At 38.4% G+C, this 19053-nt stretch overlaps 1 protein-coding gene across 3 annotated transcripts in view; it reads right to left on the reverse strand.

Moving 5' to 3' along the window:
• The window catches only part of LOC136865936 (uncharacterized), a 360192-nt gene that overhangs the window by 195374 nt on the left and 145765 nt on the right, over positions 1 to 19053 (reverse strand). For all 3 annotated transcript variants that reach the window (XM_067142491.2, XM_067142489.2, XM_067142490.2), the window contains exon 9: positions 7452 to 7633. In XM_067142491.2, the coding sequence (XP_066998592.2) occupies positions 7452 to 7633 (182 nt within the window). The remainder of the gene's footprint in view (positions 1 to 7451; positions 7634 to 19053) is intronic.

A 19053-nucleotide genomic window follows, 5' to 3' on the forward strand; every position in this document is an offset into this window, starting at 1 on the left:
AATCAGCTTCATGGTCCGTATCGCACTTCAATAGATTCACAATGAAGTATTTATTTATTTTCCACCTAGTCGATACAATGATTGCCTAAGGCAATTTTTATTGGTCAAAAGTGGTACATGTTTCGTATATTATCAACATCTTCAGCCACATAACACAGTTTAGATGAAAAATATAAAATTGACAAAGTAATGCTTTAGAGGAAGTGTCCTTGAAATTAACATAAGATTGACAAGATTAAAACAAACAAATAACTCAAGAGAAAATATATAAATTATTTCTACAATAGAAAGCAGTCGTCAAGGAAACACTTGTACAATATTCCATAGAGAAATTGTCCTAATAAATATTCTTTTCTTAATAATCCATGAAAAAAGATCAATTTATAAATTAAAAATTATACATTTTATAAGTAATTATCGAAATGAAGAAATCCTGATATCACAGTGCGGCTCTTATTATTAATGTAGATGAAAATATAACTAATTCCTAGTTGTCAAATCTTATTAAGCCTGCTTTCCTTTGGAACAGTAACTCCTGTCATTCTTTCACAGTTTTGCGCCGGGTGTAATATTGATGATGCGTTCTTCCTTGTTCTTGCACCTGAGGAGGAGGAGGAGGAGCGGGGGATATAGGTGTGTCAAGAACTTCCTTGCTGTCACCTATAGCTTCAACTGAGGAGGAACAAGTTGTAGGGCTATCTGTAGGTGGAGAAATTCCAATTCTTTTTTCTTGATCCTTCTCAAGCATTTTCAAATATACTAGAATTTGATAATATAATGGATTCTAGACCAACTTGTAAAGAAAAATGATAACCTTAATGAGGCTGTAGAATATAAGAATCCATTATATTATCAAATTCTAGTATATTTGAAAATGCTTGAGAAGGATCAAGAAAAAAGAATTGGAATTTCTCCACCTACAGATAGCCCTACAACTTGTTCCTCCTCAGTTGAAGCTATAGGTGACAGCAAGGAAGTTCTTGACACACCTATATCCCCCGCTCCTCCTCCTCCTCCTCCTCAGGTGCAAGAACAAGGAAGAACGCATCATCAATATTACACCCGGCGCAAAACTGTGAAAGAATGACAGGAGTTACTGTTCCAAAGGAAAGCAGGCTTAATAAGATTTGACAACTAGGAATTAGTTATATTTTCATCTACATTAATAATAAGAGCCGCACTGTGATATCAGGATTTCTTCATTTCGATAATTACTTATAAAATGTATAATTTTTAATTTATAAATTGATCTTTTTTCATGGATTATTAAGAAAAGAATATTTATTAGGACAATTTCTCTATGGAATATTGTACAAGTGTTTCCTTGACGACTGCTTTCTATTGTAGAAATAATTTATATATTTTCTCTTGAGTTATTTGTTTGTTTTAATCTTGTCAATCTTATGTTAATTTCAAGGATACTTCCTCTAAAGCATTACTTTGTCAATTTTATATTTTTCATCTAAACTGTGTTATGTGGCTGAAGATGTTGATAATATACGAAACATGTACCACTTTTGACCAATAAAAATTGCCTTAGGCAATCATTGTATCGACTAGGTGGAAAATAAATAAATACTTCATTGTGAATTTATACAATGGATGTCGGATTTAACAACTTCATACAGCTTCATAATTTCATGATGGAATATTGCAATAAAGTAAATGATTGAAGAATTATAATTACAAGGTTCATAACTTAAATAATTTGAAAGTATGGAAAGTGAACGCAGATTAATTGATTCAGGAATAAATGGATGAAGGTTTTTGGATTTATATTTTGGATTTCGAAGGTCACCCTGACGAACTAATGGATGTAATGATGGTCAATTTCATTAATAGTTTATTATTATTATTTTTGAAATGTGGTGTTAATTAGAGATGATGGAAATGGAATTGATCTATAAAAATGGAAGTAGTGGAGTAAAAGTAATGTTGGTAAAATGGAAAATGAGAAGTAATAGGAATAAAATCGAGTGATGTATTTGGAGATTTTGAATTCATGAATTAGGTTGTTGATATCTCAGAGTCAGAGTTGACAAATTGGAAACATTAATTTGGTAATTTAGGTTGATGAATTCCTAACAAATGATGGTGTGAGGAGTGCCTCATAATAGATAATTATGTAAATTGAACAGAATTCAAATGAACTGAATGATATAGTGAGTGATGTATCAATACATGGTCCGAAATTATTTTTGTTGTTAATTTGTATGGGAGTGTTACTTTGCCAAAGTTTGGCTTTTTTTTTTTCAATAAATCTGTGTTTACAAAAGGTTCTCATTCAGATCATCTTATTTCAATTTTTTTTTCTCCTCTCTTCTCCTTCTTGATTAGTAATTTAAGGTTAGTTTGTAACATTCGAAGATGTCTCTGTGGGTAGTGCCCAGTCAGCGAGCCTGTGATAGTCTTATGCCGGTGCCACGTTTCAAAGACTTGAAGGGTAGAGGGTTGAATATCTTGCCCAAAAAATAATATTACTAAAGATGTCGTTATTATTAATTTTGGTGTGTTCTAAATGATCCAGATAGATCTCAGCTAGGATGCCTGATGTCGGTGATCCCATGGCTAACCCATTAAGAAAACTAATGAATTAGTTGAAAACAAAATCATGTTACTATTCAACCCAACTTCTATTCTATTTCACCTTATGAAAAGGAACAACTACTCAATTACATTGTTGTAGAATCTGAGTCCACTAAACTTGTGGAAAGACATTTCTTTACTGAAGTCCGACTCGTTGGCTGAACGGTCAGCGTACTGGCCTTCGGTTCAGAGGTTCAATTCCCGGCCGGGTCGGGGATTCTAACCTTAATTGGTTAATTCCTACGGCACGGGGGCTGGGTTTATGTGTTGTCTTCACCATCATTTCATGCTATCACGACGAGCAGGTCGCCTACGGGTGTCAAATAGAAAGACCAGCACCTGGCGAGCCAAACCCGTCCTGGGGATATCCTGGCACTAAAAGCCATACGACATTTCATTTTTTTCTTCACTGAATATCTTAATAGTTTGAACCCTATTATACATAAGGATATTAGGGTTATAAAAGACATAAGATTGCATGTCAAAAGAGCTGCCATCACTGAAGACACTATGTAAACAGGGCCAACAGCTGATGCACGTTTTAATCAATCAAACTTTATCTGCATTTACAGCTGTTACCCATGTGGCAGATTCTCTATCAATTTTTTACCTAGTCTTAATTGGCTGACACTTGCAGGTTCTACATGGGGAACATCAGCATCCACTCTTAGGTCGTCAGCATTGGGACTGGTATACACTACAGCCGAGTATTGTTCTTCTGTTTGGCTGAATAGCCCTTATGTTAAGAATATTGATGTTGTTCTGAAACAGATGATGCGCACTGTCAGCGGCGCAGTCAGATCTACTCCTCTTTTTTGGTTGTCAGGCTTAGATCACAACACCTCCATGAATACGCAGACAAAAGTCTTCCATTCATGAAAACAAACAAACAAACAAACAAACAAACAAACAAACAAACAAACAAACAAACAAACAAACAAACAAACAAACCCAGTCTTTTCTTAAATGATTTCAAGAACTTGTAAACCTATTGAACATTTTCTATGATAAATACAGTACACCCTGTACCAGTGTTGCATTTATATATATATTTTCAAGATCCGCTAAATAATACTAAAAATCCGCTAAAATTCCACCAAGAAATCCGATCTCAAATAATGAGCAATAAACATGAGCAACAACAACAACAACAACAACAACAATAATAATAATAATAATAATAATAATAATAATAATAATAATAATAATAATAATAATAATAATAAAGTATATGTCTTCACTCACCTGATCTGTGAGTTTCACTGGGATTAACCCCCTGCGTGCGAGCCGGCGAGCCAAAACATGTAGGCGTTTTACTGCCAGATGCAAACTACTGTAGGTGAATCCCGTACCTCAAGGGCCACACACAGAACAGGCCAGTTCATTAAACGGTCTTCCTTCATAGCATAAATATAAATGTTACTCTCTCACAGTTTCATTATCTGTCGTCATTCATCAACCAAGAGATAAGTAACCTTTCCCCACGCATTACAAATTTATGATACCATGATCTCATAACATCAAATCCAAATAACATGTTTTCCTCATGCGACTGCTAGCTCCTGACAAGAAATACGGAATAGTTCGAAGACAGACTGGAATACAAATTTTTTTTTAACAAACGTAAAATGGATAATAACACTAAATTCCGCTATAATAAATCTACAATTCCGCCAAAAAATCCACTGTCCGCTAAATGATATATTTCTCTGCCGACATTCTAATTCCACCAAATTTAGCGGAAAATCTGCTAAGTTGGCAACGCTGCCCTGTACATTGGGATAAAAACTAGGAAAGAGATATTTTCCTTGATAAATTATTCCAATCCCTAATTCCTCTTCCCATAAATTAATATTTACTCCAATTTGTCCTCCTGAATTTCAATTTCCATATTATGGTCTTTCCTAACTTTAAAAGCTTCATTCAAGCTTATTCATCTACTAATGTCATTCCATGCCATCTCTCCTCTGACAGCTCAGATAAAACTGCTTAGTTGAGCAGCTCATATCCTTACTCCAAAGTCTTCCCACGCCAAAGTTGAAAACATTTTTGTGACACTACTCCTTTGTCGGAAATCACTCCATAAAACAATGTTGTGCGCACCACTAAGAAATTTTGTGCATTTGTGTGATCAGCGGCTTCTAGGCATGACCCTGCCACTAGACAGATCATTCTTTCACTGACCTCAATCCCTGACCTACAACGGAAATTCTCTGCAATAGCTGACAAGGATGTTTGATGGTTGGTTTGTACAGTGCGCTTTAGAATTCGGCGATCCCTATCAGCTAATTTCTTACGCCTACGAGAGTGATGATTGGGTTTGGTGCTTCCCTGATGTTACCACTTCACAAACACCTTAGTTAACGGTAGATCTGGACACATTGCAGGTTATAAACTTCATTTTCCTTGTCCGTATTGAAGATCTACTTGTGATACAATTCCTTTAGTTTTGCCAATCGCCACCTTTTCAATACAATAAAAGTATATTACAAACTTACATATTTATTATGATGTTTACATGGTACATGTTTCGCTCCTTTTCGTGAGCATCATCAGCCAAACCATCATTAATCTAAGATTGTGTAAGATCATAAAACAATTCTTTTGGTTCAAGATTACTCCTATAAAACTAATTGACAATCTTATAACATTTTAAAAGTCACAAAACAATAAAATTATGTCTTAAGTTAACACTTTTTGTCTAAGATCTTCTTCAGTCCGAACATTTTATCGCCGAAACTCATCCGGTGAACATCTTTTAAAATTGATTAAAATTAAGAATAAAATAAAGAACTTTGAAATCTGGCTAGTTGTGCTGATTCCCGTTGCTTAACTTGTATAATTGTCATTAAAACTTCATAATACTACTGAATATTTTCTGCAGTTGATAATTGTCATTATGGTCGATAGACTTGTTCTCGTTGCTGGAGAAACATTTATAAAATGTATTGGTATTAATTTATATTATCAATGGGGTAAAATTGTTCATGAACAAACTTGTTGATGAAAACTTTCTGATGTGATATTGGATTTAAAATGTTCTCGAACGTTCCATAATGGCTCGTTGGTGTATTTTCCTTTCTGCTGCGTAATTGTTTGGTGTTACTCCTAATTAGTTCTCAAGAAGCTACTGCCACATGGTAGTTTTCTTAATTGCTGTTGGGAGTTTGGATAGCTAGCAACTCCAATTCCCAGGATGCCAAGATAGTTCAACGTAGCTGACAAATATCTTTAGCAGGTACATTCATATGCCTTGGAGGTAAAAGTACCGTTTCCTTTGTAGCTTCATCCTCAAGTTCATTTCCTGCAATCCCAACATGGCTTGGAAGCCATGCAAAAATGATTCTGGTGCCAACATCACATAACCTGGCTAGAATAAAATGACAATGTCACAAGATATCAGATTTTTTTTTTTCATATTATTTTTCAGTATGACCTACACTCTAATGCTCATACTGTTCTTGACCACTCTGTATACCTCAGAGGCATGGTTGGATATCACACAGGGGGCATTCAGCAGGAAGTTCGGAAACGTTTGGCTACATAGCGTATATGGTCAGAAAGGAAAGATGTACAACAGGAGCGAGGACATGCAAGGAAAAGAAATGCCACCTCTGTCTCAGCTATGTGCAATGTTTACCGGTTAATCTTTAAACTCCAGTTCCGTACTTACTATGTTCATGATTGCAGAGCACATGAGAAAAGAATAAGAAAAAATTATATGCAAGTAAATAGTTCATAAATACAAGTTTATTTTTTGAAGGATATGCACACAAGGTCAAAAATAAGTAAATACGGCATTTGTTTTCCTTATCTTATTTTAAGAATGCATCTTACATCTCATAATTAAACACACATTAACATCTTCACTGGAAGTTTGTACCAGCTGGATAGACTGCATAAAGACAACACAACACAATTTGCACAGATTATTTCAGTCTCCAAATTTCCCACCTATATATCATTTAAATCTTCTTCTTAGACCTTTCCCAATTTCCTGGAGTCAGTACTTTGTATGGATTTAGCACTTTTTCTTCCTTATTTTTTTCCCCAGCCAAATGTCTTTCCTGAAGCCAACCCTATTGTGGAGGGATGGATTCACTATTGCATATTTTTGAGGCTGTTTATAGTGTGGCATGTTGTATGTAAATAAAGATGTGTTTCAACCAGACAACTCTTCTTCTTCTTCTTCTTCGTTTTGCCTCATGACTGAGGCGTCGTGACTATCATAATATTCAGTCCTCTAGCCGATGAACCATACTCCGCCATTTTTCCCTATCTAAGACTTTCAACAGACAACATTAAAATCCCCGATCCGGCTTCGAAATAAACTCGGGGTCTTCTGAACCGAAGGCCAGTATGCTGACCATTCAGCCAAAGGGCTGGGATCCAAAATTATCATTGAAGAGAGTTTCTTTATTCTTGAAATATCAATCAATTGTTCACTAAAACATGTGGTTTTCTCCATACACATTCCTTTTCTAACATGCATATCAAGGCCTAATTCCCTCTGAAGTCACAGTCAAAGGTTTTGTTAAAAAAACTACAGATGCAGCCCAACTCTAAACAGCCCTCATGACAATGCCGAGATTTTGGCATTGCAATTCACCCTCTAAGTTCATACATGTTCATTCATTTCAACAGTATCACCATCAATACACACTACATCTATCTACATACCACACAGAATAAAACCACTTCCCGCACTAGTTGAGGATTTTAAATATTGGATGGGGATAATTTTTTGGATACTCATTAACAACCAAGCAACTACATAAACACATTTTAAATTTCAAGAGAACTTTACTAATTGAGAATCTACATACACAAAAAACACAACATAGATCACAATATGAATGACTGACCAGCAGAAGAAATGCCCGTTGCCACAGTCAACTGCATGAGAGGTGACGGGTGGAGGTTTGAATGAAGAGATACTATGCAGCAAGTCACTAGGCTGGGCCTGCTCAGTCTCCGGTAATCTGACAGCTCGCCCGCAGCCAGGCATAGGACACCATTTAATGCTGCGGTTGCTATCTACAAAAGCCTGCACCAAAATTAATGTGATAATATCCAATATAAACTACCATTATGACGAGTTTATATAATAACAAACAGCATATAGTAACATTATCTCTTAAACAACTTTCACAGCATCAACAAACATAAAAAGTTATATTTTAACAATTATTAACAATGGTTCTAAGTGACAAAGTTTGATATTTCTCAAGGATTAGGCTGTGTTGAGATATTAAGAATGTAGATGTTTCAACAACTCTCTGGTATCCCTCATCAGTATGAAATGACAAGTTGTTTGGAACTTTTACATTTACAGCAGCAAGAAGGCTAGTTGGTTGCTCCAACAACACCTTGCCTCTCTCCCAAATTGGTGTTCTTAGGACCTGCGTAGTGTGACCCAGAATATGCATTTTATCAGAACCACCAAACACACCGTTAAAACCAAGCTGAAAAAATGTAAGAGTCATTACAGTCTCATTCAACTGGACAAATCTGCAGTGATTGTGAAATGAAATTTGATGATGATGATGCTTGTTGTTTAAAGGGGCCTAACATCAAGGTCATCAGCCCCTAATGGTACGAAATGAAATGACAACAAAAAGTTCAAAAAATCCACTGACCAAAATAAATTAAAATGTCATGAAAAATGAATGGATGGACATGAACAAAAAAAACTAGAAAAAACAAACAAAAAAACAGTGGATCCGACTCAAATACAGTCATAAATAATAGTATTACTAACCAAGGGACCACTAATAAAGCACAGTCCTGAATCGATTATGCTTGATGTCTAAAGGGGTCCAAAAACCAGGTCTAAGGCCCCTCAGTATGGTACAAGTCGCGAGTAAAGTAGAACCATGATATTTCTCAAGCTGCGGTACTAATCAAAGGTAGCGTAAACTCGCAGTGTTCCAAACATTAAGGTACTACTCACAAGTATTGTTCCTCGTACAGGTAACGCAGACCTATGGTGTTTCTCACAAAATGGCGCCACTCATAGCCAACGCAAACCGATGAAGTTCCTCACCTAGGTTCTGACGGAAATTGGACAGTTTAAGGGCATTTAAAATAAGCCACATTATCTTTCTGCAAAGTGCTAGTAGTACTGGTGCCTCCCGCAGGCAGTAGCCTCCAGTGAACTTCAAGACATGTATTGTGCTGCCCTCTTGTAGCATGTACCCAACTTAACTTTTACTGCATTGTTCCTGTACACAACGACAATATTTTCGGTCGTCATCTGTTTTTTTTTCCTGAATGGAGGATAGAAGAAGAAAAATCTTGCTCTTGCTGTTGGATCTTTAAATTACGTATTAGCAGAGGAAAAAAGGAGGAAAATGTACCCTTTTGATCCGGGGTAATTCTATCGCCGTGTGGTGATAGTCACCAGTCGGTTTTGATGTATTTTATTTGTCAACTTGGGAAACTGTAAGTAACTACAATCTTTGTTTTGATCCTGGAAGTATATGGATGTGATAACAGTAATTATCAGCGAACTGTTCCGGGTAGTCGGGTATATCTACACCTAAATTGTACTAAGTAAAATTCAATTATCACTGTTAGTGAAAAATTCGATTAACCAAAGGGACTGAATTTCTGGTTATCTTTATTGTGAATAGGTTATAAACTTTCGTGGGGCTGTTATGTAATTATTCATAGAATGATTTTGGGTTGTTAACCACTCTAGAGATGTTCTTTTAATACGAAAATTAATGTATTCAAAGATTTTGTGACAAGTTCGTCTCCATACTTCTACTATACCTTCGAGAGTACGTCTTAATTTTAAAAGGGGGTATTATGCATTAATCCTGTCTGGAAAATCTTTAATATCTTTCTATACGAAGCATTGTGTGAAAATGGGAGAATGTACGAGTAGAAAAATTGTTTTCAAATGACTGGTTCTAGCTTTGGTTGATTATCGTGTAAGGGTAGCCATTTTCTTGGTCATGTGACCGGTTACATTGGTTACATTCACAACCCTTGGTTGGTGAATGTAATTATTATATTTTGACATTTGACGTCTGATATGACTGTTGCTGGTGGACATATGACGTGAGTTGAGTGTTTTTTTGTTCTGGTTGGGCATGTGAATCGGAGTTCGTGCTTCGTATTTCTGCGGTTCTTGGTGTTCTAAAGTATTAACATTTTAAACTAAATAATTAGTTTACTTGGTGGCTTTTATTTCTAATTTCTCCTCTATGTTTTATTTTAATTACGTGCGCCTGATTTGCTCTTGGTGCTTTTTGGGGATCTGTAACTTGGCTTTTCTGATTTATGTTGATGAACTTCTGAAGTAGTCATAGAAAAGCATTTTTCTACTCTACTACCATAGTGTAATCAAACCAAGATCTTAGGGTTGGAACTTTCTTTAAGTACTACGTTTCCTAATTTACCCTGAAATATATTCCAGATTTATCCTACGATTTGAATAGTGAAAGCAGTTTCTTTTGATTTTAATTTGAATCTAACTTGATGTCCAAGGCTTCCTAATTTAATTTAATCTTCCCTGTGTCTTATATGCAGGACTTATTATTTAATTTGTGTCAACCTTTTCTTTCCTATTATTAAAGTTCCTGTTTAACTTAAGTCTGTTGTTTTATTTTAGTCAGTATTAACTTCTTTTACTTAGGGCCGGTTCTACCACCTACTGGTAAAGTAGCGCGTAATTTGCCCTCCGCGTAAAAGGATGTTTCCATTCGACCACCCCCAGGTAGCGCTATCGGCAGCATAAATCGTAGTTACCCGGCGCGTAATTTATCGGCCACTTCGAGGGTCCGATAAGACTTTACCTGCCGGGCAAGTTTTGAGAGTTGAACATTATTAGCTGTATTTCTGGTCACATACAACTTAAATTAGCTTAGTATATTGAAAAAAGCATGATACTGTAACAGTGGCCGATATTGTACTGCAGGATCTTGAACATTAATGCTTCCCTTGTGTTGCAACGGTCACACCAGCCTCTCGCATCGGTAGCTTACTGTAGGGAACACATTTTATAAGTCAAGATTTCGTAAAGAAACTTTAAAAGGATATAAAATCAAAATCTATTTGGAAATAATTTCAAATGGGCTTTAATTTTCTACTTTTTCAGTTTTCAGACACGAGGTATAATTTAATGTATGTATCTCAACTGTACAAATGTTCTCGTAGTGTAATGGTTAACATGCTTACTTTGTAATACGATGTATGCAGGTTCGAGTGTTTATTATGACGAATATTTTTTATTTCCATTATTAGCGTTGTGTTGATCTGTACGGCTCTTTTCATACGTTCTTTTGTTAATAATATATTTCATTGAAATATTTAATCACAATATTATGTCTACTAGGAAATCGCTTTATATGTATGCTACGGTACTTATAGAAAGTGGTGTTATGATTAATAGTACATAGGACTGTCGCCCAGGTAGCAGATTCCCTATTAGTTGTTTACATAGTCTTCTTGTAAATTATTTCGAAGAAATTGGAAACTATTCCATTCCCGAATTCCTCTTCCTATGAATGGATATTTATCCCGATTAGTTCTTTACATTTACATGCTTTATCAATAAATGGAAGCATGTGGAATTAAACGAGGTCACAGAACTAGTTGCAAATAGAGCATCGTGGAGATACTTAATCAATTCACAGAAGCCTGCAGATAGAATGCTCAAAGGCAATCAGTCGTAAAGAAGATGTGTGTATAGGCCTACGTATATGGAAGCGCGTAAAAGAGTTAAGAACAACGGCAGGGAACGAAAATACATTTTAAAATGTAAATTAGAAATACAATGAAAACCTGTGTACCTTCTATTACGGAGCGAGCGACTTGATCAATCTACTACGAGAATACTTTTAAAAAACGCTGCCTTACATGACAGGTTATAACGGGTGTAAGAAAATGTAATCTCGAGTATTTTAATCCCAATTAGGTATTGATATTGAAGATCATAGATTAAAATCACCAAAGCTTGACATAAATCGTTGTACACAACTTTTAAGACTCCCCTTATTAGGCTTTTTGGTGGTAATCAGCAAACGCAAGCACAGGGAAATAAGACAATCGAAATGAGTTTCATGCATCTGATGATAGATAGCACCACACTCGAAAGCGAGAAGTTGCTGAAAATCAGTCTAGCCAACTTCGTATATCAGTGTCTAGCTCTGGGTAGCTACCTAGCGCTTGCACGGAGGTGGTTGGACGCAAGCCAAAGTACCAGCCGATTTACACCTCCAGGTAGTTTACCTCCCGGGCAGCTGCCAGCCACTTTACCAGTAGATGGTAGAACCGGCCCTTAGTAGTAAATTATTTATTCTTTATCCACCTGACCTCGGTGGGTCCTTGTATCTTCCACGTGTTGCTACGACCTACTATTGGGTATTTCCGTGTTTATACTACCCATGGTCGTGCAAATACTATCGTAATATACATCCTTGAAAGTACGCGATAAGGTGTACTAATCACAGGCGCCGGTATTCCCGTGGTGTTCCTCACATAGTGGGTACTAATCACTGGTAACGCAGACCCACGGTGTCGCTCATATAGTGGTACAACTCACAGGCAACGCCCAGACCCGTGGTGTTGCTCACATGGGTACTGGAAACCCACACTGAACCCCGCTTGAGTGCTACAAATCACAAAACTATTCAGTGATGATGATGATGATGATGATGCTTGTTTAGAGGGGCCTAACATCTAGGTCATCGGCACCTATGGTACGAAATGAGACGATATTGGGTTACAATTTAAAAGTACAAAATTCATCCACTGACACGAATTCAAAACGTGATGATGTGGAATGAATTGATGTCAATGAATTTAAGACAAGCAGTGGATAAGACGCGCAATGCCCCACAATCCCAGAAAAAAAATTTACTGACCAAGGGACTGCTTCCGAAGCCCAATCCTGAATCGATGATGCTTCTCTGAATGGATCAATATCTATGTCAACGATCCCGCATAATGGCACTTATCGGTAGTAAAGGAGACCCATGATATTTCTCAAGCTGCGGTACTAACCAAAGGTAGCGTAAACTCACGGTGTTCCAAACATTAAGGTACTACTCACAAGTATTGTTCCTCGTACAGGTAACACAGACCTATGGTGTTTCTCACAAAATGGCGCCACTCATAGCCAACGCAAACCGATTGAGGTTCCTCACCTAGGAGTACTAATCACGGGCGCCAGTATTCCAGTGGTGTTCCTCATGTAGTGGGTACTAATCACTGGCAACGCAGACCCACGGTGTCGCTCATATAGTGGTACAACTCACAGGCAACGCCCAGACCCGTGGTGTTGCTCACATGGGTACGACTCACGGGTACTGGAAACCCACACTGAACCCCGCTTGAGTGCTACGAATCAGAAAACTATTCAGTACCTAACAGAGTGGTACTACTCGCAAGTCCCGACCCATGGCGCTCCCCGAGCGATGGTACGAATCAAAAATAGTTTCATGGTTCTAATTCGATCATCCCTTGGTCGCCCCTCACGACAGGCAGGGGATACCGTGAGTGTATTATTCGTCTGCCTCCCCCACCCACAGGGGGTGTGTGTTTGGTCCGCGAGAGGTATTTTATTTCCCTCAAGTCCGCCAGCAAGCCGGTTAGGACCCCCCTATCCGCCACCTGGGACACGCCACATGGGAGTATCACCTCTCCCCCTGCTACGCCTGTGAAGCAGGTTCGTGAGAAATGAAATTTAAGCAAACCACAGTTCTGGCTGCCTACTACCCTTAGTATCATGCTCATATATACCGAGAAGTTCTGAAGATCATAAATTGTGAAAAAACCATGGTTCTGGCAATCATCTGCCAGTATCATGTTTGTATCTATGGAGAAGCGGTGGAAATAACTAATTATGCAACTGTTTCAACAGGAAAGGACTGGGCCTGCAGGTTAGCAAAGTTTGGCAGCCACTACTCACCAACAGAAGAACCTAGGAACACCAATCTGGGCGAGAGAAAAGGCTACAAAAGTATGAGTGCCCACCAGCTCATGTCATTTTGTCCTGACAAAGGCTACAGAAGAATAGTTGAAACAGTGACATGCTTAATATGCCAATAGGCCTAATATCCCAGGAAAATATCTAAGCTTGTTGCTTGACATTAGCTGTGAAAGCCTGTACCACTATGATGGTTTTAATGTTTCAATTCCTATCGACTATCCCCATTTTCATTCAAATGGTTCCCACTGCTCCCAATGAAATTACCATGTGACAATTACTTTATAGAATATTAACTGTCAAAAAATATATATAACAAGATAAATTCACACCGATCTAAAGTTTGTTTTTTTTTTTTTTTTTTTTTTTTTTTTTTGTACAACCATCATCAATGAAGGAAATGAGGATTGTTTTCATAGGCGAAACTTCAAAGTTATCGGCCCACAACGAAGGAGATAAGGCTGCCAGATATCAGTTGAGCAGACTTCTTGTATACCTTGCCCCGTGGTATGATCTTTCATAACAAAATATTCCTTGTCCCTTTTGCCAATAAACTTACATAATTCCATTAAGAAAGTGACAAGCAGCATTTGAAGTGCATCAAAGTGCAAAGTGTGATACACCTCAGTGTATAAACTAGCCAAAAAATCACAACAACAACAACGTGCTCCTTCCTCTTGGCTGGTGAGTACATGGAAGATGCATAGAAGGGAAAGAGAATGGCAGGGAAGCAGTTATCTGATGCTAAGACCAGGTGCTTCTCTTAACCTAGCCACAATCACTGCTCAACCTTCAATTCCTTCACAGTAGAGTGGCAGAAGGAGAAAGATCTACTTGTTTTACACCCTTGCCTTTTCCGGTCATATGGTGTTGGCTCTCTTACAATAGATGCCATGTATTTCTTTGCAGTGCATCTTTTTCAGTGAGACCCAACAATTACATGGCCCTGTAGACAGTCGTCAGCCCACGGGTTACAGATCTGCCTCATTCTCTTTTCCCCGTAGCGATGGATAAGCATTTCTTCACAATGTAAACATCAGGTCTGCGCATCATGTGTCTGTACCACCTAAAATGTGATTCTGATAGTTTATCTGTGATGGGTGCCACTTTTAGACTACCCCTGATAAACTCCTTGTGTACCGATGATGATGATGATACTTGTTGTTTAGAGGGGCCTAACATCTAGGTCATCAGCCCCTATGGTACAAAATGAGACGAAATGCGATTACAATTTAAAAATAATAAAAAATTCATCCAATGACCAGAATTCAAAATGCGATGATGAGGAATGAACTGATGAATATGAATTTAAAACAATCAGTGGATTAGACGAGCCTCATAGTCCCAGAAACAATATTACTCACCAAGGGACTGCTTCCAAAGCCCAATCCTGAATCGATGGTGCTTGTCTAAATGGGCCAATATCTATGTCAACGATCCCGCATAATGGCACTTATCGCTAGTAAAGGAGAACCATGGTATTTCTCAAGTTGCGGTACTAATCAAAGGTAGCGTAAACTCACGGTGTTCCAAATATTAAGGTACTACTCACAAGTATTGTACCTCATACAGGTAACGCAGACCTATGGTGTTTCTCACACAATGGAGCCACTCACAGCCAATGCAAACCGATGAGGTTCCTTACCTAGGTGTACTAATCACAGGCGCCAGTATTCCCCTGGTGTTCCTCACATAGTGGGCACGAATAACAGGCAACGCAGACCCACAGTGTCGCTCATATAGTGGTACAACTCGCAGGCAACACCTAGACCCGTTGTGCTGCTCACATGGGTACGACTCACGGGTACTGGAAACCCACAGTCCACACCTACTGCTGCTACGAATCACAAATCTATTGTGTACCCAATATAGTGGCACTACTCGCAAGTAAAGATGACCCATAGTGTTTCCCGCGTGATGGTACTAATCAAAAGTAGTTTCATGGTTCTAAGACAATCATCCCTCGGTCGCCCCTTTTAGTCGCCTCTCACGACAGGCAGGGGATACCGTGGGTGTATTTTTCGTCTGCATCCCCCACCCACAGGGGGTAGAGAGAGAAAAAAGAAGAAGGGATCCATCACTTCGAAAAATGAAGTAACGGATGAAGAAAGGCAAGGGCCACGAAGGGCATGAAAATGAAAGACTCCCTAGACCTTGAAAGCTCTAATACCATCGAGGTCGGAAAAGAACAAGAGTTGACCAAGGGGGGTCGGACAGTATAGACGAAGGTGAGGAGCCTGGCACAAGTAAGTGGAAGCAATACCAAGACTCAGTTAAGGGCCCGTGGTCACCAACCCACACTCAAGTTGAGAGCCCCTTAGGCCCCTTTTAGTCGCCTCTTACGACAGGCAGGGGATACCGCAGGTGTATTCTACATGTGCGTCCCCCACCCGCAGGGGATAGTGTGTTTGGTCCGGGAGAGGTATTTTATTTCCCTCAAGTCCGCCAGCAAGCCGGTTAGGACCCCCCTATCCGCCACGTGGGAGTATCACCTCTCCCCCTGCTACGCCAGCGTAGTAGGTTCGTGGACCTTGTGTACCCTGTCTTCAACCATGACCCATCACAGCAGGCACATTTCCGTAGTATTAAGTTTCTGTTTGTGGATCTTTTTTTAATGGCCAGACCTCATTACTATACAACATAGCAGACCTCTTAGCTGCTTAGCAAAGTTTGCCTTTTGTACTAATATGTCTTCTTGCATCTCATAAAACTCCAATTAGTAGGAATCATTTGCTCCAAGCTATGGTTGTTCTATGTATAATATCAATGTTGATCTTCCCATCGTCCAAGATAACAGATTCAAGATACCTAAACTTGTTTTTTCTAGACAGTTTGGTACCGTCAAGCATGAGATCTTCATTTGGTATGCAATTTTTAGTAGAATCAAAATTACACACCATATGTTCAGTTTTGTTTAAGCTAATACTTCTCAAGGGACCCTCTCCACTGCTCAAGACTATCCTGAATTTAGCTTTTGGAGATTAGCATCACACTGTCTGCACATAAGATATTCCACACGATTTGTTTCTGAATCTTGAAGGGCTACGTTGATGATAAAGCTTCTGCATAACCCGGATGGGCATCTGATACAAGTCTGGAGCCAACTGTACGCGTCTGCTGTGATTCTGACATGTTTGGGGACATTATGGGTTATTGAGGCTTAACATATAATGGATCTAGGTACCCAGTCAAGTGTCTTTTCTACGTCAATAAAAGTCAACACTAATGCCCTCTTGTTCCCACGCTCCTTTTCTGTGACTATCCTAAAGGCATATATAGCATTTGCGGTGCCCCTTTCACAAGTGAATCTAAACTGGTTATCAGTCAGAACTACTACTTTAAGTAAACACTCGTTTATGACTCCCAGATCTTCAGGGTATGTAAAGTTAGTTTAATGTCTCTATAATTTCTGCATTCACAAATATCTCCTTTGTCCTTATAGAAGTGTACCAACATACATTTCTCCACGAGTCTGGCAGCCATAAAATACCATCAACCTTCAGAATCTTCCATAAATTCACCAGGAATTTGTTCTGGGCCTATTGCTTTGTCTTCTTATTTCTTTAATAGCTCCACCATTAACAAGAGAAGTTGCAGCTCAGGTGGAAGCTGATATCATCCACTTCATGAACATCAATTGCCAAGAAAGAGATTAAAATCTAGGAAAAGCTTCTTAGCAACCACACCACCAATTAGGACCAACCCAGCATCAGCTAAAATCATGAAGAGGTCTGCAAGATGCCAGTACCTAATTAAAAGGATCAAAAGTAATGAAAAGCTACTTCCTTGTTCCAATCATGACCTCAAAAGAGCCTCTGCACCAGAGCAGCAAGGACAAAGCATAACTTGTTCGAGTGGGATTTCTGCAAGGACGCTCTGTGTGTGTGCAGTGAAGAACATAATGAATAGCCCTAACTGCCCATCTTCCTCCACCATTTATGACTTGATCTATTCAAGCCAGCCTACAGTAGATACAGCTAAAATTTGGTCTCAAGTTCTGCACACCAAATTTAGTCATGTTCAACATTTTTGTATTTTGTGATGGATGTACAGTAGTATTTCCTTTTAATCAAAAATTTAGTTCCTAAAAACTGCATTGTCCTACAAAGGAGGCTTGCAGTGATATCTCAATGACGCACTAGCCTCCATCGTCATGGAAAGGTGCGGCAAAGCAATTGATGAGCCCATTACTATACTGGGGTGAAACACTGGTAATTTCACGAACAAAAAGGCCTAAAAAGCTTGAACTTTTCTCTTTGTTCCAGTTAGATATATGTTCTACATGTCTTTGACGCAAGAATTTTTTTAACAATTGCTGTTTGGACTTCCTTCTCTGTGATTGCTTCTATAGGCCCATAGCTTTTTGGTTCTTCAGTTTCATTCAGTTGAAGAAACTCTTCATTCAATAGTTTGCTATAAAAATCATGCCACCGGTCACACATGTCCTTATCTGATGGAGGATGAAGATAAATAGTTCAGGATTTTAATAATGGGACAATTATTAATGTTCTTTCAATGGACTCTGATGCAAGAGATCGGATCATTAAAGATGGATAATGATCTCCCATGAGACTCATGTTATGGGATTCTCCCATACTGCAATCTGTGTTATGTTCCAGTAACTACAAGCGTGCTTGGTAGTTGGTACATAATCTATGGTTATTGTGTGAAAAAATGTCTTTGTACAGAAACATCATAACGTGTGCTGATAAATCCTGTCAAAAAATGCTACCCGAATTCTGAATTGTTATTAATGATATATAACTATTAAAGTCTCATCAGGTACGGAACATAGTATGGAGCAATGGAGTTCCTCAGATGGCTAAACAAACCATGTTTAAAACTTAATCTCTTGCTCATCATGATGTATAGTCTGGAGAGTTGCGTCATATATAAAAGAAAATAAAGTCAATTGTAAGCTTGTGAAATGAAGTTCCATAGATCAGCCATACAGAAAATAAGAAAAGACAGAATTACGAATAACCAGATACAAAGAGACCTGCAGGTCAGCCTGACCATGGAAGAAAGGCATAGTGTTGCATGGCTGAAGTGGCTAGGGCACGTTAAGGAGATGCAGCTGACTCGAATTCCAAAGCAGTATTTTGAGAAAATTGTTCTGGGACGAAGACCGATTGAAAATCCTTAAAAAAAAAAAAAAAAGGTGGTTAGACCACATTAGAGAAGACTTAGAGAAGAGAGAAGAAATGAGGGATACCCTAGAGAGAGCAGCAGCATACCAAGATCGTAACAAATGGAGGCACATTGTTCTAAAACATCCTACCCAGTTCACTGGAAGGAATTTGCGTGGTGGTGATGATGATGATGACAATGAACCATCATTAATTTTTACCATGCACAATGCTGACAGAATATTACAAAACATGTAAAATATGGTATCAGTACTTTGGTTCGTACAATATCACACAAATTAATTGGAGCAAGGTATTTTTACATAATTTTCCCAATGGTTGGCAACAGTGTTCTACACATTGCTTATTCTTAGGTCCTGCACACACTGTGCATTGTTC

Source organism: Anabrus simplex, chromosome 3, assembly GCF_040414725.1.
Source record: "Anabrus simplex isolate iqAnaSimp1 chromosome 3, ASM4041472v1, whole genome shotgun sequence".
In the NCBI taxonomy this organism is placed as follows: Eukaryota; Metazoa; Arthropoda; class Insecta; order Orthoptera; family Tettigoniidae; genus Anabrus; species Anabrus simplex.